The 25,232-nt window shown below is 43.8% G+C and overlaps 1 protein-coding gene across 1 annotated transcript; it reads left to right on the top strand.

Annotated features, from left to right (window-relative positions):
* The first annotated feature begins 198 nt into the window (after positions 1 to 198).
* On the top strand, positions 199 to 25,192 carry tent4b (terminal nucleotidyltransferase 4B). The gene is made up of 12 exons (XM_029639582.2): positions 199 to 1,030; positions 10,538 to 10,661; positions 12,828 to 12,874; positions 15,984 to 16,104; positions 17,249 to 17,356; positions 17,644 to 17,772; positions 17,971 to 18,181; positions 18,439 to 18,565; positions 18,723 to 18,826; positions 19,059 to 19,210; positions 19,352 to 19,495; positions 21,327 to 25,192. The coding sequence occupies exons 1-12, from the start codon at positions 525 to 527 to the stop codon at positions 21,486 to 21,488; spliced, it is 1,935 nt and encodes a 644-aa protein (XP_029495442.1). The 5' UTR covers positions 199 to 524; the 3' UTR covers positions 21,489 to 25,192.
* The last annotated feature ends 40 nt before the right edge of the window (positions 25,193 to 25,232 follow it).

The raw sequence follows: 25,232 nt of genomic DNA on the forward strand, positions 1-25,232 counted from the left end.
TTCGGGCTATCTTGGCATTTTTAAAATTGTATTACAACCTTCCCACCGATTTATTTCAGTGTGTGTACCTCATGTTCTCATGTGAAAATAATTAATCTGTCGCCCATTGTTACGCAACAGGTAACATGTTCTGCTCTTGCGTAAGAACGACACTTTCTCCGCCCTTTTCGAATCACCATTTCACTCTGCGCGAATCTGCGGCTGCGCAGTGTCCGCCATTGAGGACCCACAATCAGAAGGAAAGGGTCAGAAATCGCTTCGATAGGCAATGGCTGCATGTTTCCTTAATTCTTGAATCCAAACTTTGACAACATTCTTTTATTAAACACGACGCCTACTGTCTAATAATAATAGTCGTTTTAATTCATGGATAGCAGATTTAAGATATGTTATAGCAATTTGAAGTAACCTTCATATCTAACGTTAGTCCGCTGTAAAGCTTACGAGTGAGGTTAGCTAGCTGGCTAGCTTTAGCTACACGAACTGAGCCTTGCTCTGGGGCAGTGTGCCTGCACTGTCGTTTGATGGATCCAAGAATCGCTTGGTTTCAGCCAGAACAACGTGGACCAGCCAACAGCCTGTGGATTCAGATTTGGGAAACAACACAAGGTCTGGGGAATCTGTACTTCAATAACAACTGTAACACGGGTAGTTTGTCAAGCACGTCAAGCCTCAGTCAGAAATCGAACATCAACGGGACATTGGGTAACGTAATCTCGAGCAAGAACGGAACTGTCACTAACAGCGAACCCAGGAACAAGGGAATGTCCAACTCAACGAATGACCGAGATGTAGTCGAACAACGAGACTTTATTCCGTTGGAAGCTAATAACAACCACAACAACCGTTCATCGTTGGGGAGGGGCAGCGGAGGGGGGCAAGTGGGCTCTGGGGTCTCAGGACACCCCAACAAAAGGAAAAGAGACAACAAGGCTAGCACTTATGGATTCAACAGTAGCCTCGAGACCGGAGGCTGTGTTTACACGGGAACACCATGGAAAGTCAAGAACTACGCTGAAGGAATCTTGGGGTAAGAAACAAAAGGACACTCATCAAAACTAGCTCGTTGCTCATATAACGTTACAAGTTAATCATAAATCACGCGTTATCTAGCTAAGGTTATATATCTCTGCCACACTAACGTTAGTTGGTTAGACAACTAGCCAGCCAGCTAACTTGGCTGGTGAAGTGAGCGCACATAGTCATATGGTTAGACATCATAGCCATATTTAGGCGTGCCGATTTGACCGTCACACGTCATTATCTGTTATGTTGGGGGACGTTCCTAACCAGCTACGGTCAGTCGAAAGTAATGGGACAGTCAACGTTAACTAGCTAGTTAGTTAGCTACATCCAGCAATTTGTTTTATGACCTTGGTAGCTAGCTACCTCGTGGTTGCCAACATCTGCATGTGGTCACTACGCTGACGAGCTAAGCAAAAAAAATCTAATCCGAATGACATTTAGCTAAAAGCACGAGTACTGAGCAGTAACCATTGTCAAGTCAATGCAGAACCCTTTTCTTGATAGTTGACATATGACTGACTGACTCAGGCTAAGCCTACCTAACTAATGCCGGTATTTTTCGTCTGTTTCACTGTTGCCTATTTGCAGCAATTAAAACCGAAAATCTTACTTCTCTGGTGGATATAATAGTCAGAAGCATCTATTCTAATTCCAAAATGTACTAAAAGATGTAAATAGGATACTTTTGGTCATAGTCAGTGTCATAGTCAGTATTTTCCAAAATTGGAGATTTGCGAGATTGAAAAAACCCATCAAATTCTTTAGACAGCAGATCCATCCATTAGCATGCAGATCCAACCATCAGCATGCAGATCCAACCATTAGCATGCAGATCCATCCATTAGCATGCATCGCCTCTGACTTCTTTATGTGAGACAACACTACTACATTGTAGCCAATGTTATGTTGAAGGAACAATACTTGTTCTTTATTAAACAACGTGTTTTTTTTCTTCCAAATCACACATCCTCAGAGCTAACTTTGGCATCACAAACACAATTTATTCCTTTAGCCAAAGTCATAATAGGGTGGCTGTTTGGGGATATCTTAGCTACTGTGAGTGAATAGGAACCAACAATGATAACTGTCAGAGTACATATAGCAAACATAACAGGCCCACATCAAACCACAACCCCAAGTTGCAATTCGGAAATGGTATCTATTTCTTAGTGACTGTGGAAAAGCGAGGTGACATCAGTGAGTTCTGCCCCCCTTTAAAGGGGAGGAGCGACTGGGCAGATGCAAATGCACAACATGTGTCCTAAAGGTTCAGCAATCTAGGCCAAAAACCGTAGTATACAACATGAGGAGGCTGAACTATTTCCCTTCCCTTCTCTTGAAGTGTTCCGTAAGTAAAGAGTTGACAGGTTGAGAGGTTGTCCCACTTTTGACACAAATGTAGTTATCAGGGACAGTCAGTGGGGCTTGTGGCCGTGTAGCTACAGGGCAAGTATACCCTCCCAGCCGTAAATGTCCAGACCTCTTAGTAGAGTCTCTTAGTATAGTATTTTTATGTAACCCATATTTCACTAGGTGAGTCAGTTAAGAACAAATTCTTATTTACAATGATGGCCTACCCCGGTCAAACCCTAACCTGGAGGACACTGTGCCAATTGTGCACCGCCCTATGGGACTCCGAATCATGGCCAGTTGTGATTCAGCCTAGAATCGAACCAGGGTCTGTAGTGACGCCTCTAGCACTGAGATGCAGTGCCTTAGACCTCTGCGCCACACTGTCTTTAATATAGGTTGGCTATACTAGCTTACTGATTATGATCAATATGTCAGGTTGCTACAAAGCCGTTAAGAGGTTAGGTTACTGTAACCATTTTCTCTAATGACAGAGGGTATTTCCCCAGACATGTGATGCTGAAATGAAATGTGCTTTACAACCATCCAAATGCCTTCCTTATCTTATCACTGTTGTTTTGCCTGATTCCCCCCTCTGTTTATTCGTCCAGGTATAAAGGACCAGGTCTGTCTTGAAAAAACATATTGACCAATTAGTTTATATAATCTTAGTGTGACAGAAATGTAATGAGACAGCTATTTCAGAAAGGCAGTTCTTACTAGTTTAAACTAGAGAAAAGTCCTGAGGTGGGTGGGGTATTGTTTTAAAGGTTGAGGTGTGGAGGCGTTTTTCCCCCCTCTTCTACGTGCCCGACAAGCGTAGGCTAGTAACATGCAAGAGCCCAGAGCAAAGTCTTAGCTAAGCTGATCCTCATTTATAGTAATATAAAGTACACTGTTTGCATAAGGACATTCCTTAGTGATTACTCTAATACACCAACCTGTACTATACAGCCTGGATCACAGTCACAACCAGGCTCTCTCCCACACTCCTGGTTCTTATTCTGCTCACAATGCTTAGTTACTGAGTTGCATAATGAACATATATTTCACAATATATACATGTAATGCCTAAATATCTGTCAATTGATAGTGTCGCTTTCAGAAAGTGTTTTTCAGGCCTGTAATCTCTGGTTGTGGAAATGTTTCATTAGCTTTCTTCCCCAAGTCCCTGACTGGGGAGGGCAAAATTTGAAAGTGATTCACATCAAGGTGCATTTTCCTGTGCTTGTGATACCTGAGGGATCGCCTATTCAGGCTTGCATTAGTCAAGGGGTTGATTTTGCATTAGTGTGACTGTGACCACTGTGGCATATACAATTTGATGGGGAGCGGAAAGAAAAGGGTGGGGGAAGATGAACAATTTTCCTTGGATGAGTAAGGCACTGTTGTTGGTTGCGAGGGCGTGGATAGGGTGGATAGGGGTGGAGGTGTGTGAATGCGTGGACTGCATGATTGAGCCCAGAAGGTCCAGCCGCTCTGTATAAGGGGTGCTGTGTTTACATGCAGCACACGCTGAGCATGTCCTGGCTTCGCTCTCCCAAAACAAACCCGCCCCTCCAGGAGAGAAACCTGAGCTCTTTCTCTGATGTCACAGAGCCCTCCATCCAATGAGCTCTGGAGCAGCAATGGCTTTCTGCCACCTCTGATTCACTGAAACAAAAGCTGTTGTGAAAGACCCATAAATGTTATTGGTGTGTGAGTGGAGTGGACCGCCTAAAATAGTATTTGTATGGCTGCACTGTGCTGTCACACACAACTAGCTGTGGAAAAACCTGGGTTGTGTTCACTAGGCAGAAAACTTCCCAAAATGGAGTGAAACAGTGAGAGACTGTCTGAACTTGTCCAATAAGAAATGTTTGTTTCATTACCTTTTGCTACAGTGTGCCCTACTTGTGTGCTATTGAACACAACCCTGGCCGTGTTGAGTTCAGGGGTCACACAGTGCCAGATTAGTTTTGTACAATGTTGACCCCATGGGCCATCTAAATGTGCTGCTAATTGCTCGGTGACTACCAGAATCGGCACATTATTGTTTTTAGAACCATCTCTGAGATTTGTGATCTAAGTCCCACAGCTCCAGCTTCCAGATATCACCTCTTGTTACTCCAACACAGCACCACTCATAGAGCTATGGCTCGGTCTATACTGTGCTGGCTGTTAGAGATATCAATGGAGTTTTCTCGTTTGGGCAAATGTCCGCCCTCCATATTTTCACCTCCGTGACCCGAAACCGGTAAGCGTCGTTGAGTTTGTCATTTCGTTAGTAGGCAAATGGAAGATGGTCCTCCTCGATAGCCTCCTTTAGGTGAGGAAACAAACACAAGTGTATCCTACCTGAGTCCTTCATGGAAGAGTTGAAATCTGCCACACCCCCTTTGAATCGGCTATTGTTTTCTTGAAGGAGAAAAGCATGCAAACATTTTAAAATGACATACTACTTATAATTTTGTCTTTGACATGTCTTGCAAATCTAATTGAGAAAGGGCATTTGCCCCCCCCCCGACATACAGCCAGGTGGTGAGGTGAGGACTTGCAGAGAGCTATACATGCTGCCTGTCCTTTGGACTGTGGGTAATATACCCTTCCCTCTACCAGCATGTGTGGGGATCCCTCACTCTATCTCAGCCATCCCATGTGCTTAAAGAGGAATGCTTTTTGATTGATATGTTCTCCCCATCTGGCCGATTTGAAAGCCGTTGAGTTAATGTAGTCTGAACAGCATAGGGGTAGCAAGTTGTTTTGGTACAGCCCAGACAAATTCAATACTGAAAGACAATCATATTTATTTTGTGAATGTTGTACTGTTTGACAATAAGTTTAAATGATTGGAGACTGCTGTGTTTTTTTGTTGGCCGTTTCTGTTCAAATTATGGTAATTGTTAAAGTATTGGATGTTTGAAATCTCTTTTCACGGTCAGTATTTAAACAATTGCATTTTCATAAGCCTGTATAAATGCCTTTCAATCAGGCAGATTAAGAGAAACCTACCAAGGTACAGGCGTCACTTCATGCCATATGACTAATGATGAAAAGCACACCTTGTGCTCTCTTCTCTACTCCAGTCTTGATGAATTCAATATGCAACCTGTATACCACAGATCTCTATGCTTGTCTGATAGGTTGCCACTCACATGTTGCATCCTGGCTCTTTTTTAAAAGGCCTCAGTGGGAGGAGCCATGATGACTTGGTTGATAGGCAAACTAGGGTCATGCAGTGATTGGCGTCAAGCCTGTGAGCTCAGAGATGGAGTGGAAATTGTCATGGAGATCAGAGTAGAGTACATGACATGCAGTACGTTTATACCAAACACACAAGTTTGAGTAGACAAGACTCTTGTTGCTAATGTTTAGATTAGTGCTAATGGCTCAAATCTGTTAGCATTGTGTCTGCAGATTGTATTTGGGGTAGCCCAAGATCTAGCAGCCCAATTAATAAAGATCAGATTGTTCTTTTGATGTCTGTGTCTGTCCATGGGTCTCTGTACTTCTGAATATAGGCCTAGATGTTATGGTGGATCGAGCCTTAGGGCTTTAATTGAAGAGGATGGTGTAATATAAGTGTAGTCTAGTGTTTATGGCTGGAGTTCCAGCACGCCAGATGTTTTGGAGCCTGTGGAGCCGGGAGCTTTTTTTGCAGCACTAAACACATGGTTTCAACCGCAGCTAGTGTGTGCCGGATAAATCCACTGAGGTCAAGCAGGTCACTAATGATCAGGGACAACTGGGGTCCTCGTAGCCCTAGCTTGTCTTTAACCCAAATCCTCTGGTTGTGGTAGCCAGTCTGAGCCACTGTAGTGGTGCTGGAGGAAAAGTCAGGCATTGATGAAAGCCTAATGAATTGGCCACCTTATGTTCATTGTGTGGTTTGGGTTGACATCCTTTCCTGTGTGTGTGTGTGTGACTATCGTATTGCAGGCCCTGTCACTCATAGGCTACTCATGTTTTTGTGTGAGAGGCATATTTACACATGTGGCACTGCCAACCGAGGGACTGCCTAATAAGCAGTGAGTGAGGAAAGTTTTTGCAGGTTCACGTGAAGAGAATGCCTGCTGGATGACATGTCTCTCACTGTTTCTGGCAGCGCTATGAAACATGGGCATGGTACAGTACCCTGTTATTTCTGTCCCTGGTCCTTCTGCAGTATTTATAGCTGGTTGCTCTAATGCTGTTCGGTGGAGGCCGTTCTAAACCAGGGGGCTGGCCTTGCACATTCGAAAAGCCATCTGCCAGCGAACCCTCTTCTTTCTCAAAGGTACTTTGGCAGCCAGTTTGATTTCCCTCTGTCTTTTACTGCCTGTGTCTGAACTGAGACACATGCCCTGCCCTCTGACTCTCACACAACTTTATACTGTTAGTCCATCTGAGCAGGTGGTCAATAAGCAGTACCAGTCTGCCACTGCAGCCGTACACTTTCAGATGAGACCCTGATGTTATGCTTCTCCCCCTCTTTCATATGAAGACATATTTCCTCCACCACACCTACTCTGCTGCCTCAGAAACCTACTGGCACTTGCTGCTCAGTTGTACACTACAGTATCTATATCTTGGAAAAGATATAGCCTGTTTCAGTTGCTAAGACACTCCTCCAAACCCAGGGCTCCCAAATGTGTTTGCCTAGTCCTGCTCTTTGCTTGTCACATGCTCCAAAGGCACTGGGCTGCTCCTCCTGGTCTAAGCCGGTTCCCTGGGTGACGAGGCGATGTGGCTTAACCCTGAAACGAAACCCATTCTCTCTCACACGGACAGCCAGTCAGACACTGCTGCTCTGAAATGAAACTTAGCAGCACCACTGGTCTGAGCTGGAATAGAGAGCCTATACTTGGGCTGACTCTCTGAAATGAAACTGACTCTTGCACAGTTTTTTGCTTGTTATAAGCACTGTGTAGGAGGCTGGCAGTGTGAGACAACTACATTTGCTAGGAGAGACTGGCAGGCACACACACTACATTTCTATTGCCATTGACTCCAAATTGTTGGGAGATTTGTTTGATCTCCCCTGATGACAGTGTATCAGTCATTGTGTGGTACGTGTGACAAAAGTTTGACTGTGGACTTTCTGTGGGAGTGTATGTATGGACGAGTGTGTGTGCGTTCGCATCATATCAATATGTGACGTGTGTGTCAGTCAGTTGAATTGAACGTGTCCCAAGATAATGGCTATATGTGAATTCAATATGAATGGATTTTTTATGGCTGTATCTCCTGGCCCAGTGCCAGACTGCTTCCCTCCTGTGCTGTATGTCTGAGGACGGCCCCCTCCCCTCTATTGTTACTGGTGGCTGTCGGTGGAGTGACTTAAGGCATCAGCATGCTTCAGTTCAGCTGGCGGCAAACCGAACGAATGTGCTTACATCTTCTCTTTAAAAGAAAAAGCAAACTGCAATAGTGCTGTTTGGCCAGGTTGAGACACTAGCCAGTATACACTTCCTCAAAATAGTCAGAATTAAATCTGTCATTAATTTAGACGGTTTTGTATCGACCCCCCATCACTAGTTCTCACTAGTCATACCTTGCTATGTTGACTCTAGGTGTGTTCACGGTGCAGTCTTTGTTGCAGTGACTGGCAGGGCGTGATGAATGCTGTCAGCCAGGTTGCCTCTGCAGAGCGTATCTGTGGGCCTGTTGCTGCCTGTGTGTGATAAGTGTTGAAGGAACTTAACTCCTGTTCCCATGTCAGTCTGACCAACACCAGAAATGAAGAGACAAATAGAAAGAAAAGGAAGGAATCCCCTGCATAGTGCTCCGCTTCAGTCACCTCAGAATACACTGTAATGTTAGGCCCTGGCCCGTCCAGAAAAACAGCTCATGGTACCTCAGGACAGGGAACCTCATGGTGGGTGTCTTCACACACGATTACCGGGCCTGCCCTGAGGAGTTAGCTTGGCCTACTTAAAACGGGAGAGGCTGATGCTTGGGTGAGGAAAGGTGTAGAAGTTAGATTAGTTTAGCAGCCTATTGTTTATATTACAAGCTGTGTGATACACCCCTCTGTGTGAATATAAAGGGATCATTGTTTGAGGATGAACACCTGCAGTGATGTAGCTGGAAAAGCCTGGTATCATCACATCAGGGAGGAGTACTTCTATCCAGGGACAGATGGCATTGAACTGGCATGACTGTCTGTCTGGCTGGACTGCTGTGTAGATTGGGCCAACAGGCTGGTGATTGGGGCTGCTGTCGGCTGGGGTCTAACCGGGTCAGGGCCCTTCAATAGGACTCCTGGCTGCTACACCAGGAATGTTTGTCTGGGTGTCGATGAGGATTAGGTGAAACACAGACTACTGTAAGCGCCAGGGAAAACTGTTATCTAAAACGCAGCGCTCCACAGAGCGCTACCCAAATGACAAGCAGGCTGAATCCTCTACAGTAACTATTAGTGTTTCTCACAGCTGAGCCCTCTCGGGTACACAAGCTCAGAAGTAGCTACCATTTCTTTCCCAGTCTCTTTGATTTTCCTGCCAAAGGAAGCTGTGCTGCAGGCCTGTCATTGGCTGGGTGCTGTGTTGTGTTTACATGGCCCTGTGGGTGACTGGGATTGTGTGTGAACAGACCCAGTAAAGGGGCAGCCAGGGCAGTGTGACCTGCTCCACTGCCAGTCCCCGACAGCCCCAGCCCAGCCCTCATGTGTCCTGGCCTCTAGTACACCCCCTCCAGTATGTGGTGTTCACTCACATTACAGCTGCTCACACAACAGGACTGCTGCCTCTGCTCTACTCACAATCATAATGCTGGATGTGCAGCTTGCTATTCAACTCAAGCTGTTAGTTTCCTTTGTAAGATTAGCAAAGGGAATAAGTATTTTATTCTCCGATGATTGAGTTTCCCTACGGCCTTAGTGTTGGTTGGTCACTGAGTGTTAAACCTCGTGTCCACGTGTTGTCTGCTCCAATCCCCTTTGACTGGCTTGATTCCTCTCCATTCTGTTTTTGCTCCGCTTCCTGCCCCCACACTAAGCACTGGCCAGAACATACAAGAGCTAATCAGTAGAGTTTGGAACAACAAGGACGTGTGTTGGTTGGGTCAAAGTTTGAGGTGGCAGCTGGCTTAGGCCGCACCGTGTGTGTGTGTGGGCGGCAATAAGTACCACGTGTGAATGTTTGTGTGACCCAGTCTTTAGTGTTATTGATATAGGCTCTGGTCTAGGCCCTGTGGGTAGGTGTGTTGGTCAATCTGCAGCTTTAATAATAGACAGACAGCAGGGTGAATTGCAGGCAGAAATAACCCCAGTCAGTCAATTACTGACCCAGTCACGGTCTTGTCTCTGTGCCATTGTGTAATGTATCTGACAGTTGGCACAGTCCCTGGTCTCCCTAAACGAGCCATGGGATTCATACCCACCAAGTTTACCTGACTGACTTATCGGGTGAAGGGAAGCAGCCCTGTTGATCATTTAGTAAAGTCGATTTGTTGATTTAAGCACTCATTTTTAATTTCAGGACAGCAACACTTGTACTTATCAGCATTGTCTTCCCAAACTATTTAATCAGGCAAGGGACATTACATTTATGCTAATTGCTTTGGGTTCCATACCCCTAACAGTGGGAATATGCCCTATGATTTGTACCAAAGGTGTAGATGCATTGCATTATTGTTGCTTTGATCTTTTCTCACACACTTCAGCCTGTCTGTCATAATCCTGTAGTTAATGCATTTCTTCCAGTCTTCAGTAGATGCTACTTGATTACAGTTTGTTGGCACACAGGTGTTTGCAGTTAGCCTTTAACATAACGTCTCCAGGAAAGAAGCCAGTTAATGTAATAATGATGCTTTGCAATTAACTCCTCACGAACGCCTAGTGTGTTTGAGGAAGTGTCATTTCGATTTTCACCATTTCCATTACATGGTAGGGCGGGGTAATTGTCTCTGGTGGCTGTTCAGTGAGCTACCTGCGAAAGTTGTTAACAAATTGCATTGACTGGCATAATAAAATATGTATTGTAGACCCCATCAATTGTATTGTAGACTTGTTATTTAGATTTTTCTCTTCCAATATATTCTGCCTTCAATCAATATATTCTGCCTTCAATCTTTGTCAGTGTATTTTGATCTGTTTCAGACTCTATCCTACTATCCCCATGACCATGCTATTCTTTTTCTCGCTCAGTCTTTGTCTCCCTCCCTAACCCTGATCATGCTGTTTTCATTCTGTGTTCTGCAGGCTCCATGAGGAGATCAATGACTTCTACAAGCACATGTCTCCTCGGGAAGAGGAGGAGAGGATGAGGATGGAGGTGGTGGACAGGATCGAGAGGGTCATCAAAGACCTGTGGCCCACTGCTGACGTAAGAGATCACTCGCATCGCTACAGTTCCAGTCCTAAGCCCATACAGGTCTAGCCAGGTCTCAGATCTGTTTGACCATTATTGGTGTACAGCGAACTCCTCTGGTTGTTGAAACTTTAACATAGTTGAAAAGATCCGGGGCCAGGCTAATATGGGTCGTCGTTCAAATAAATATTGCAACCATGTAGAGTTCATGCTTTCATAAAAGCCAACACCAACTACTAGAAGTGACAGGCAGAGCAAAGGTTTGGAATGGAAGTGGTTTCTAGCTACACAGACAGGTCTCACCCACACAGCAAGCTGCTTGAGATTCTCACAATCTCCTGTTCCCTCATACACATTCCCTTCATTGCTAGAGACAGCATGAGAACTTGCTGCTCTATGTAGAATTGCTGTCTTTACATCTTTCTAGTCTTTCTCTGGCTGGCTCTAAAGCTGTCTGAAAGGAGTCGTGACTCTGTAGGAGAGTTATTTTCTCTCCCTATAGGCTGAGCTGTAATGACGATGAAAGACAGGCCGTATATGGTGGGGCGTGTGACCAGCAACCATTTGTGAAAGTGCCTGGTCGGTCCGCTCTTATCTCCATGCTGTGTTATATTTTGGCCTGTAATCTACAGGGCTCCAGGTGTCCTTATTCCTGCTGACTTGGAGCCTGCTGTTAGAGCTGTGCGTCTGCTCTCAGCTTTACAAGCTGTACCAGGGATGGACAACTGCCGTTTTGTAGGCCCGCGGATCACTTTTTTGTTTATGAACTTCGTCTGGGTCTCAATTTACTGTTGAGTTGGAATAGTAGAATACACAAGGTGCAATTTTTAAGTGAGCTTGTACATCAGTAGTTCTCTTATGTCAGTCACTGACAGTAACTCGATTAGCCCATGTCAGCTAAAATGTCTAGTGGCCAGCTATCTTGTATTAATCATGGTTGATTTACCAACCGGGGGGCCCCTATGGATTTAGTTAGTCCCTCTTACTCAGACGTCATATAAAGACATTTCGTTTCTTCACCCTATGGCAAAATATGTAGAATTTACAGGGAAGTCGCTGTGAAACTGCACATTTTTCTCTGTCCCACGGCAAATGGTGTAGTATCACAGGAATTGATCTCAAAAAATGTAAAACAGTTGCATATCCCTGAGCTAAACAGAAAAGTCCACTGCTGTTCCTGGTACTGCTCCTACCTCTTACTCTATCCACTGAGGCAGGAGAACAGTTTATATCCTGTCCACAACAAGAACAGGACTAAGACTCCCAGCAATCCCCTGACCTCTTACACACACTCAATACGAGACCTGTCTGTGACTGGGTGAACTGAACTACTGTGAACCCACCAGATAGCTGAATAATTAATCTAGGAGGCGGCCACCATGTCTTTCTCTCCCTCTCTAACTGCACTCCGTCTCTCGATAATTTAAGTGATGACCACTAGCTCTTTATACAGTAGAGAGCCAAGCCATTTGTTAAGTTGACCTTTTGGACACAGTGGCAATCCATCACCCCTCTCATTTCCACCCACATCACAATCACATGCCCTGCCTCTAGTAAGCAGATTGGAGCCCAGGCTTTAACCCCCTTGGTCGGTTCAGGCAGGAGCTCAGCCCAGGAGGGAATAATGGCTGGTTTAAGGCTTCAGCAAAGGCTATTTTTGAGCCCTCAGAACCAATGTGAAATACTGTTATGTGACGTGACATTGGTTAATGCCCACAAAGCTCAGATAAAGCGGGATATTTGTCTGGAATCTGGACGCATTAAATAAAATGCTTATTTAATTTATTTTTTGTCCAAACCTTTGGGGTTTAAAGCATTTTATCCTTTTTCTCATAACTACAGTAGTAATGGTTTGTTCAGATCCCATTTTTTGCCCCCAAGAACAGTGCATGGTTGTCAGATAATGACTGGTTGTCAATGCACTGACTTGCATAAAAGGTGAAAAAGGTGATGCATGTTAGACTCTCTCCCCACTTAGCATAAATATTATATTTGTATTGCTTTAGTTGACACCTGTCTCCAAGTATCAGACTGTTGTCACATGACAGAAGTCTAAACAAATAATTTGTCTTTATTTTCTAACAAGTTACCTGCCATTTTATCAGTTCAAAGATAGTGTATAGCTCGGCTTATCTGATTGATAAGTGAAATCAATGAATAACACATTTGACTTTGTTACAGGTTCAAGTGTTTGGGAGTTTCAGCACGGGCCTCTATCTGCCAACCAGGTAAGCTGTTTGATTCAGGTAATGGAGTACCAAATGGCCTTCCTATCATAATCTCTCTTATAGTGTGTTGGTGATATGTGTGTTGACTCATAACCTGCAGACCCTGCGGATATAACCGCGGGGCGGTCGGGTTTAAATATTGTGTGGATGAAGGGTGGGTGGATGGCGGGTTGAATAAAGAGAAAACAACACCTTAAAATATCTGGGTTAGGGCCAGTTGCAGGCCTCAGATTCACTTTTTCACATATACTTGGGCGGTTGTGGATGGGTTATTAGCAGGCGGGTGAACAAGCAGCTGACCCGGGCACCATTAGTAAGTGTAAACTGACCCTTAACCCAATGAGTCCCACCTTATCGCTGGTGTGTTTTGGACTTCTAACCACTTTTAAACAGTGTTTGTTTGAGCTACGGACTTCTGGGTTGAACCATTTGATTTGGTCTGTTCTACCAAAATGTCTTGAGTTACAGTTTGAGCTACAAACTATTAAAAGCCATCTATTTTTTTCTCTGATGCTCATAAGTGTCGTTAGAAGGTAAGGGGTTCTTCTGCATTAGAAGATCATGGGAAACCCCAGGACATAGTTTCTATAATACTGTAATCAACTCAGTTGCGGTCACAAACTCCACACAGTTGTCACCGACTAGTTAGATATTCATTTCCCAGTGAAAAAACTATTTCTATACTTACTGCATTCATATCATTTTTAAAAATCAGGTTTTTACTTTGGCAGACTTTAAAAAAAAAAAAAAAACTCAGATGCAACTGTTTTGTCATTGTTTTATCCTCACAATAAAACACTTAGTTGTGAGGCTAAATACAGTGCCTTCGGGAAAGTATTGAGACCACTTGACTTTTTCCACATTTTGTTAGGTCGCAGCCTTATTCAAAAATTGATTCAATTGTTTTTTTTCCTCAATCGACACACACTATCCCATAATTACAAGGCAGAAACAGGTTTTTTACATTTTTGCACAAAAAAAAACTGCTATGGCATTTACATAAGTATTCAGACCCTTTACGCAGTACTTTGTTGAATCACCTTTGGCAACGATTACAATCTTGAGTCTTCTTGGGTATGACGCTACAAGCTTGGCACACCTGTATTTGGGGAGTTCTCCCATTCTTCTCTGCAGATCCTCTCAAGCTCTGTCAGATTGGATGGGAAGCGTTGCCGCACAGCTATTTTCAGGTCTCTCCAGAGATGTTCAATCGGGTTCAAGCCCGGGCTCTGGCTGGGCCACTCAAGGACGTTCAGAGACCCGATGCCACTCTCTCCTGCATTGTCTTGGCTGTGTGCTTAGGGTCGTGGTCCTGTTGGAAGGTGAACCTTTGCACCTGTCTGAGGTGAGCGCTCTGGAGCAGGTTTTCATCAATGATCTCTATGTAATTCGCTCTGTTCATCTTTGCCTCGATCCTGACTAGTCTCCCATTCCCTGCCACTGAAAAACATCCCCACATGATGCTGCCACCACCATGCTTCACTGTAGGGAGGGTACCATGTTTCCTTCAGACGTGACGCTTGGCATTCAGGCCAAAGAGTTTAATCTTAGTTTCATCAGACCAGAGAATCTTGTTTCTCTTGGCACCAAAAGACTCTCAGACCTTATGGCAAAATCCAAGCGCCTTTCATAAAGGCCTGACTGGTGGAGTGCTGCAAAGATGGTTGTCCTTCTGGAAGGTTCTCCCATCTCCACAGAGGAACTCTGGAGCTCTGTTAGTGACCATCAGGTTCTTGGTCACCTCCCCGACTAAGGCCCTTCTCCCCCGATTGCTCAGTTTGGCCGGGCGGCCAGCTCTAGGAAGAGTCTTGGTGGTTCCAAACTTCTTCCGTTTAAGAATGATGGAGGCCGCTGTGTTCTTGGGGACCTTCAATGATGCAGAAATGTTTTGGTACCCTTCCCCAGATCTGTGCCTAGACACAATCCTGTCTCGGAGCTCTACATACTATTCATTCAACCTCGTTGTTTGGTTTTTGCTGTGACATGCACTGTCAACTGTGGGACCTTATATAGACAGGTGTGCCTTTCCAAATCATGTCCAATCAATAGAATTTACCACAGGTGGACTCCAAGTTGTAGAAACATCTCAAATATGATCAATGGAAACAGGATCCACCTGAATTCAATTCCAAGTCTCATAGCCTTTCGAAAGGCATTGTATAAGGGCTGGACATGCGGATAAATGAAAAGCAGATATTTGCTGGGTTCTCGGGACTGATGGGGTTAAACTACAAAAACTACCCACTGGGCAAAAACGGGTTTAATCAACATTGTTTCCACGTAACTTCAACAAAAACATTTAATTTGATTTTGAAAAAGCAATCAACGTAAAGGAATTAATTTTTTAACCTAAATCCAATGACAGGTGATTGTTTTTGTTCATTTCACTTATTTAATTTATGCTAGGTGACAACTCAACCACATGTAAATCCAAACCAGATGTTTAACTGACATCTGTTCCAAGTGGGTAAGCTCTTAGGCCATTCCTACACACTAATCAGTATTTGGTATTCAGACTTGCCTTATTCAGTTGCGTAATGTCAATATGACACATTTTGCATCATATAAGGCTGTATTTTTAAAGTTATACATCTTAAACTTGATTGCTGACATGCTAAACATTTTGAGACTATAATCGCAATGGACTAATGAAACAAATACCAAAATATCGTTTTTGGGTGGAGTTTTCTTTTAAGTTCAAGGTCCGAATACATACGTATTGAGAGAAGTGCATAAAAAGGGGATACTTTTACATTTACGCACATTTAACTGTGTTCAGAATTCACCCCTTTGTGTGGTTATATGGTGAAAGAGTGATGTGGCTGGCCATTGTGTAATTATTTGCCTTTGTTTTTTGGGATTAAGGCTGTGGTCATTTTAGCGCTGCTGATCCAAAGCCTTTTTAACCTGGTTTCTTGACAAGCCAGACTGCTCTCCGCTCTGACGTCACACACACACACACACACACACACACACACACACACACACACTGTAACTGGGGACTCTGGATTAGTGACAATAAGCTGTGTGTGAAAGTGAACTGGAGAGTCCTCTCTTCAGATCCGAATGTGATGTTGCTCTGACCTCTACTACTTACTCCACTTCCTAGTGACATCGATCTGGTGGTGTTTGGGAACTGGGAAAACCTGCCCCTTTGGACCCTGGAAGAGGCCCTGCGGAAGAAAAACGTGACTGACGAGAACTCCATCAAAGTGCTGGACAAGGCCACGGTATGTTTGTATTTGTATTTATTATGGCAGCAGCTACTCTTTCTGGAGTCCATGCAAAATTAAGGCAGTTATACTTTTTTTTTTTTAACATTACAATACATTTACAACAGATTTCACAACATTAAGTGTGTGCCCTCAGGCCCCTACTCTACCACATATCTACAACACAAAATCCTTGTGTAAGTGTGTGTATAGTGTTATGTTATTGTGTGTTTGTATGCATGTGTCTGTGCCTTTTGTTTGTGTTGCTTCAGTCCCCACTGTTCCATAAGGTGTATTTTTATGCTTTTTTAAAGTGTAATTTTACTGCTTGCATAAGTTACTTGATGTAGAATAGAGTACCGTGTAGTTATGACTCTATGTAGTACTGTGTGCCTCCCATAGTCTGTTCTGGACTTGGGGACTGTAAGGAGACCTCTTGTGGCATGTCTTGTGGGGCATGCATGGGTGTCCGAGCTGTGTGCCAGTAGTTTAGACAGACTGCTCGGTCCATTCAATATGTCAATACTTATCACCAAATACAAGTAGTGATGAAGTCTATCTCTCCTCCACTTTGAGCAAGGAGTGATTGACATGCATATTATTAATATAAGCTCTCTGTGTACCTCCAAGGGCCAGCCGTCCTGCCCTGTTCTGAGCCAATTGCAATTTTCCTAAGTCCCTCTTTCTAGTACCTGACCACACGACTGAACAGTAGTCCAGGTGTGACCAAACTAGGAGCTGTATGACCTGCCTTGTTGATAGAAGGCAGAGCATCGCTTTATGGACAGACTTCTCCCCATCCTAGCTACTGCTGTGTCAATATGTTTTGACCATGACAGTTTACAATCAAGGGTTACTCCAAGCAAGTTGCTTATTACCATATTATTCATTACAGGTATAGGGTTTAATGAATGATTTGTCCCAAATACAATGCTTTTAGTTCTGGAAATATTTAGGACTAACTTATTCATTACCACCCATTATGAAACTAACTGCAGCTCTTTGTTAAGTGTTGCAGTCATTTCAGTTGCTGTGGTAGCTGATGTGTATAGTGTTGAGTCATCTGCATGTTGTGCATGCATACTAACTGTGCAGTGTGTCATTGCCTCCAGTGACTGTGTATGTGTAAATCCATCCTCATCACGATGTTCCATTGTTCCAGGTACCCATCATCAAGCTGACAGACTTCCGCACAGAGGTGAAGGTGGACATCAGCTTCAATGTGAAGAACGGAGTTAAAGCTGCCCTTCTCATCAAAGACTACAAAAAGGTAAGTGAAGCAGGCATCTCTTATTCAGGGTAGATTGCTTTTACCTAATGCAGTCTGGTAAGACCTAGCTGATGAAACAGGCTTGACAGTTAGCATGCATAGATTGTTGTATATTTGTCAGGTTCTTTGGGTTCTGACGGAGGTGTTGGTAGCTAATACACTTAACTTCTCCTCAGTCCCTCAATCCAGCCATACCCAATGTCCTAGTCTGAGACATTCCCCTCTAGAGGGCACTATAACCTTAACCACAGGTTTAACCATAACCACGTGTTTCTTTTATCCATAAGAAATACCCAGTGCTTCCGAAGTTGGTTCTGGTGCTGAAGCAGTTCCTGCTCCAGAGGGATCTGAATGAGGTTTTCACTGGAGGGATCGGCTCCTACAGCCTTTTCCTTATGGCTGTCAGCTTCCTGCAGGTGAGAGACTTCTGCTCTTCTGCTATTCTCTCAAGTAGCCCACACACACAGTGCAGGATAGATTGCATCTAGCATTACTAATTTACTGTCTATAACAGACTTTTGACACATTTTAAGTCTTTCTCATTCAGTGAACTAAGATGATTTGGCTTGTTCTTCTATGCAATTGACCTCTTATCCTCTGCCCTTGTATTTCAGCTTCACTACAGAGAAGATGCCTGCAGCCCTAATGCCAATGTGGGCGTTCTCCTTATAGAGTTCTTTGAGCTCTATGGGCGCCACTTCAACTACCTGAAGACGGGCATCCGGATCAAAGATGGCGGCAGCTATGTGGCCAAAGACGAGGTTCAGAAGAGCACTGACCTCTACAGGCCCTCCATGCTCTTCATTGAGGACCCCCTAGCACCAGGTAACATGGCCTTCCATTCAGCATGGGTGCACTTGCACAGGTGATACCTCATTTTAGCACTGACGCTCAAGATCCGTAACATCCGTCAACTACTGATAACACTAAACCTAAGAATCACACACTTTAACGGGCATGAATAAGACGGCGGTCCCAGGTGCCCATACAAAGGCTAAAAAGTCAGCTCAATATCAGACAATGTCTGAAATCTGTCACTCTTCCCAAATAGATGATCTAAGCATGCCTCTTGCCTCCTGCAGATAACGACGTTGGCCGCAGCTCATACGGTGTGTTGCAGGTGAAGCAGGCCTTTGACTATGCCTACATAGTGCTCAACCACGCCGTATCGCCCATCGCCAAGTACTACCCAAACAACGAGTCTGAGAGGTGAGGAGATGGAGAGCTAGGGCTCGCTTTAACCAACGACAGCTCTCACATTCCTTGGCTGCTATCTTGAAAAAATCTTGTTATTTATTAAATACTCTCTTTGAACTAATGCAAACAAGTTCTTCTAATCTGACATGTCCTATTTTCTTTCCTCCAGTATACTTGGCAGAATAATCCGGGTGACCCAGGAAGTAGTTGAATACAGGGACTGGATCACCAAGCTCTGGGGACCACAGTCTCAGAATGAACCTGCCCTGAATGGTATGTTTTCACAGTACTACTGTGAGTCTTGACACTGTCTCAGATCTATCGAGTTGATAGTGTGTTTGAGGGGATCAGTTTCAGTAAGACAAGGTGCAAAATTGGTCATCTTTATTATGTTTTAAGTAGTTTGGGATCCAAGGTGATTTGTAGATCAGTGAAGTCCGACTGCTATTTAGTCGATCTAAAACACATTGTCTTACCACTGTTCGTTCATGTGCTGTTGCCGTAGGAAATGATGTCACACTGTTGGTGAAGCCTCAGCAGCTGGACGAGTGCAACAACAACCTGACGGAGGAGGTGACTGCATCTCACAGCAAGACCTCCTCCAACTCCTCATTAGCGTCATCCTCATCCTCCACGGTATCCAGTTCCAGCGACGTTGTGAGTTTTGTTACACTCAAATAAACCGTGTGCACACTAAAACCACAAAACCTGAGGAAATCAACTCTTAACACGACGTTTAATGTGATGCACCCATTGCTTGCTGACCTGATTTACTGAGTCGTGATTGGTTGTCCCCAGGATTCTGACGGGACGCCCTGTAAGACAGTGAAGCAACTGCCTGGGCGGGGCTCCAGCGCCCACAGAGAATCCTCAGGTGGCGTGACCAATCACAGAACACAGAGGCACACCACCAGCACTCCTACTGACAACAAGGGGGGCAAGGTAGGGTCAGCTTGACGAAGCCTAAGTCAACCACTGAAAAACTCTGTTACTGTACCTACAAATGCCTTGAACTTTTCTGACCTGAGCGTTACAACACACTGTCGGTACATACAGTGCCTTGCGAAAGTATTCGGCCCCCTTGAACTTTGCGACCTTTTGCCACATTTCAGGCTTCAAACATAAAGATATAAAACTGTATTTTTTTGTGAAGAATCAACAACAAGCGGGACACAATCATGAAGTGGAACGACATTTATTGGATATTTCAAACTTTTTTAACAAATCAAAAACTGAAAAATTGGCCGTGCAAAATTATTCAGCCCCCTTAAGTTAATACTTTGTAGCGCCACCTTTTGCTGCGATTACAGCTGTAAGTCGCTTGGGGTATGTCTCTATCAGTTTTGCACATCGAGAGACTGACATTTTTTCCCATTCCTCCTTGCAAAACAGCTCGAGCTCAGTGAGGTTGGATGGAGAGCATTTGTGAACAGCAGTTTTCAGTTCTTTCCACAGATTTTCGATTGGATTAAAGTCTGGACTTTGACTTGGCCATTCTAACACCTGGATATGTTTATTTTTGAACCATTCCATTGTAGATTTTGCTTTATGTTTTGGATCATTGTCTTGTTGGAAGACAAATCTCCGTCCCAGTCTCAGGTCTTTTGCAGACTCCATCAGGTTTTCTTCCAGAATGGTCCTGTATTTGGCTCCATCCATCTTCCCATCAATTTGAACCATCTTCCCTGTCCCTGCTGAAGAAAAGCAGGCCCAAACCATGATGCTGCCACCACCATGTTTGACAGTGGGGATGGTGCGTTCAGGGTGATGAGCTGTGTTGCTTTCACGCCAAACATAACGTTTTGCATTGTTGCCAAAAAGTTCAATTTTGGTTTCATCTGACCAGAGCACCTTCTTCCACATGTTTGGTGTGTCTCCCAGGTGGCTTGTGGCAAACTTTAAACAACACTTATGGATATCTTTAAGAAATGGCTTTCTTCTTGCCACTCTTCCATAAAGGCCAGATTTGTGCAATATACGACTGATTGTTGTCCTATGGACAGAGTGTCCCACCTCAGCTGTAGATCTCTGCAGTTCATCCAGAGTGATCATGGGCCTCTTGGCTGCATCTCTGATCAGTCTTCTCCTTGTATGAGCTGAAAGTTTAGAGGGACGGCCAGGTCTTGGTAGATTTGCAGTGGTCTGATACTCCTTCCATTTCAATATCGCTTGCACAGTGCTCCTTGGGATGTTTAAAGCTTGGGAAATCTTTTTGTATCCAAATCCGGCTTTAAACTTCTTCACAACAGTATCTCGGACCTGCCTGGTGTGTTCCTTGTTCTTCATGATGCTCTCTGCGCTTTTAACGGACCTCTGAGACTATCACAGTGCAGGTGCATTTATACGGAGACTTGATTACACACAGGTGGATTGTATTTATCATCATTAGTCATTTAGGTCAACATTGGATCATTCAGAGATCCTCACTGAACTTCTGGAGAGAGTTTGCTGCACTGAAAGTAAAGGGGCTGAATAATTTTGCACGCCCAATTTTTCAGTTTTTGAATTGTTAAAAAAGTTTGAAATATCCAATAAATGTTGTTCCACTTCATGATTGTGTCCCACTTGTTGTTGATTCTTCACAAAAAAATAGTTTTATATCTTTATGTTTGAAGCCTGAAATGTGGCAAAAGGTCGCAAAGTTCAAGGGGGCCGAATACTTTCGCAAGGCACTGTAGATAACCATTTAAATGTAACATTTCAATGGTACACACAGGCCTACCAGTGATCTATCTACTGATCTAACTAGGTGTGTGTCTGTCTTGTTTCCCAGGCCAGGTTGTTCCGCTCGTCCAGTAAAAACACCCACCACGTCCAGCAGAACTCGTCCTCATCCAACATCAAGAGCCACCCGAGCAGCAAGCCACACTACCAGGGCAACAGCAAGAAGAGGAAACCTCAGCAGCACTCAGAGGCCCAGGACCTCTGCAGATAGGGCTGTCTTGGTCTGCTCTGCAACAGACTGACAGACTGACTGTCCCACTTCTGCTGCCAGACTCCACACTGACTGAGGAGTAGTATTAAGGATCTTCCTTCTCTCAAGCGACACGCATCTTTTTATAGCTGAAAAATATCCCAAAAAAAGAAATAGGAAATGCTGGGGCTTAGTTCTTGAAAGAAATACTCATTTTCTTCCTTGACATTAACCTGTTCTACAGTGGAGGTACACACCACATCCAGTACCTACAAATCTTGCCTTTTACCATAGCGCCATCTGGTGTTTTGGAGGAATAAGTGTCTGGAAAGTAATGTAGATTTTGACAAGCAATACCTGGAACTTGGCTGGCGAACGAACTTCAGCAAGAAAAGTAAAAAAAAAAAAAAAAGAATAAAATACACAAATAACAAAAATTTACAAAATGTTATATTGAAGAAAGAAGGGGGGAGGGGGGGGGGGGGGGAGTACACAGATTGAAAGACTAAATCCCAAAATGCAATCTGTAAATGGAGACAATAATTTTGTTTTTTTTGATGGGCGGTTATTTTTTGGTTGTAATCAGATTATACAAAGATTTGTACAAAAAAAGACAAACATGCAGAAATCTTTTGAGAAAAAATTATCACAAGAATGGTTTGACTTTTTACAGGATACTACGGATTCAAGGCAAATATATATGTGCACATTTGCCTGCTAATCTGAGTAGTGACAGGTTTGGGTTTCATTGCCAACATAAATCATCAGCATTCTATTTCTACTTGGCTGCTCTCTCAATGTGTTGACAGGCTTCTTTCCAAATTATACCCCCTTCCCGAATTAGTACACTACTTTCACTAAATAGGGAATAGGGTGCCATTTGGGATGCACTAACAGTGTTAGCAGTATGCCTTAGTCAGGTAACGTGCACACACAGCCTTATAGATTACTGGCTGGCTGGGGACAAATCACTCATTCATACACACAGCTCTATACAACAACAGTGACGGTTTTTAGAAGTTCTCCCAGACTCATAGAATTACAGTTAGAGGACATCATGATTTTAGAAAGATTCTCCACTTGAAATATGTCTAAGATCCATTGGTGTGGGAGGTAATATTTTCCCTTTGGTAATTTACCCATCATGAAAATGTGTATTTGTTCATGTATTTTTCTATTAATGATATGAATATATAGTGCTATACATGTTATACGTATTAACGAGACACCATATTCTTGTATCTTATATTTGGATAGTGGGATATTGGGGAAGTATAATTGGTCAGGTACAGTACCAATGTTGCTGTTTTGTGGCATTTTGTTTTAATATGTGGCTGGTCTACTTTAAAAGGGAGCTGAGTTTTTGGTCAGAATATAATGCAAACAAACACCTCTTTTGTTAATGTGTCAACAACCTCGCGCTGAAATGTCCGGTATGTCAACATCTGATTGCAGTTCCACAACTAACCTGTAGATGGTGGCATTACTTGACTCTTCACAGCTGGCACCTTCATACTGCATTTAGACCTTTTCTTCAGCATCATAGTCAATGTATTCAGACCCCTTGACTTTATCCACATTGTTACATTACAGCCTGATTCTAAAATTAATTAAATTGCCCCCCCCCCCCAATCTACACACAATACCCCATAATGACAAAGCAAAAACTGAAATGACATTTACATAAGTAATCAGACCCTTTACTCAGTACTTTGTTGATGCACCTTTGGCTGCGATTTACAGCCTCGAGTCTGCTTGGGTATGACGCTACAACCTTAGCACACCTGTATTTGGGTAATTTCTCCCATATTCTCTGCAGATCCTCTCAAGCTCTGTCAAGTTGGATGGGGAGAGTCTTGCACAGCTATTTTCAGGTCTGTGCTGAGTTTTTTTTGATCAGGTTCAAGTCTGGGCTCTGGCTGGGCCACTTAAGGACATTGAGACTTGTCCCGAAGCCACTTCTACGTTGTTTTGGCTTTGTGCTTAGGGACTTTGTCCTGTTGGAAGGAACCTTCGCCCCAGTCGAAGGTTCTGAGCGTTCTGGAGCAGGTTTTCATCAAGGATCTTTGTTCTTTGCTCTGTTCATCTTTCCCTCGATCCTGAGTAGTATCCCAGTCCCTGCCGCTGAAAAACATCCCAACAACATGATGCTGCCACCCCCATGCTTCACCGTAGGGATGGTGCCAGGTTTCCTCCAGACGTGACGCTTGGTATTCAGGCCAAAGAGTTCAATCTTGGTTTCATCAGACCCGAGAATCTTGTTTCTCATGGTCAGAGTACTTTAGGTGCCTTTTGACAGCCCGCTTGGAGATTGCCATGTGCCTTTTACTGAGTGGCTTCCGTCTGGCCACTACCATGAAGGCCTGATTTGGTGGAGTGCTGCGGAGATGGTTGTCCTTGTGGAAGGTTTTCCCATCTCCACACAGGAACTCTGGAGCTCTGTCAGAGAGACTTGGGTTCTTGGTCACCTCCCTGACCAAGGCCCTTCTCCCCCGATTGCTCTGTTTGGTTGGACGGCCAGCTCTTGGAAGAGACTTCTTCCATATAATGGAGACCACTGTGTTCTTGGGGACATTCAATGCTGCAAAAATGTTTTTGTAACCTTTCCCAGATCTGTGCCTGGACACAATCCTGTCTTGGAGCTTGACGGACAATTCCTTCGACCTCATGGCTTGGTTTTCGCTCTGACTTCCACTGTCAACCGTTATATAGACAGGTGTGCCTTTCCAATCATTTGAATTTATGTCAGGTGGACTCCCAAGTTGTAGAAACATGAAGGGTGATCAATGGAAACAGGATGCACCTGAGCTCAATTTTGAGTCTCATAGCGAAGGGTCTGAATAATTATTTAAATAAGGTATTTGTTTTTTAAAATAAATTTGCAAAAATGTCAACTTTTTTTTGCTTTGATATTATGGGGTATTTTCTGTCTTTTCTTTTTAAACATCTATTTTATAGTAAGTCTAACTTTAGAAAATGTGGATAAAGTAATTTCCTAATGCACTGTCTGTGCACTAGATAATCACTGTTTCCTAACCTCGGTCCTCGAGGATCCCCAACAGTACACAGGTTTGTTGTTGTCCTTGACAACTCATTGAGGGCTTGATGGGAATGGGGGATACCGAGTCCGTTGTACAACAATGCATTTAACCCAACCCTTCTGAATCAGAGAGGTGTGGGGCCTGCCAAAATCGACATCCACGTCTTCGGCACCCGGGGAACAGTGAGTTAACTGCCTTGCTCAGGGGCAGAATGGCAGATGTTTACATTGTCAGCTCGGGGATTCAATCCACCAACCTTTCGGTTACTGGCCCAAGCTCTAACCACTAGGCTACCTGCCTGATGATCAGTTGTGCTTGTCCAGGGTTACAATAAAAAGGGTTACTGTTTGGGCTACTTGAGAACCAGGGTTGTGAAACAGAGATGATCCACTGGCTATTTTAGCAAATATGTTAGACAACATTTTTGGGCGTTTTTAGATGGTTAAAAAATATTGTCGTGGAAAAGTACAGTTTGGACCTAAATGCAGTATATATCTGTGAATTTGATTTGACACTTAGGAAACACAAGTCAGGGAAGACCGAATGACTTATCTGTGCCGTCACAATCTGTAATCATATCTTCTCACTGCAAGTACTTCAACAAAACTGTATCGACTCATCCAAATTGTAGTTTCTACAGCTATTCAAACCCATGCAATAAAACCCACAGTACAATAATTGAAACTCCTGGTGAACGTCCTAAGGTATATTGCTGCTCCCTGGT

The sequence above is a fragment of the Oncorhynchus nerka genome, linkage group LG27, assembly GCF_034236695.1.
Source record: "Oncorhynchus nerka isolate Pitt River linkage group LG27, Oner_Uvic_2.0, whole genome shotgun sequence".
Taxonomy (NCBI): Eukaryota; Metazoa; Chordata; class Actinopteri; order Salmoniformes; family Salmonidae; genus Oncorhynchus; species Oncorhynchus nerka.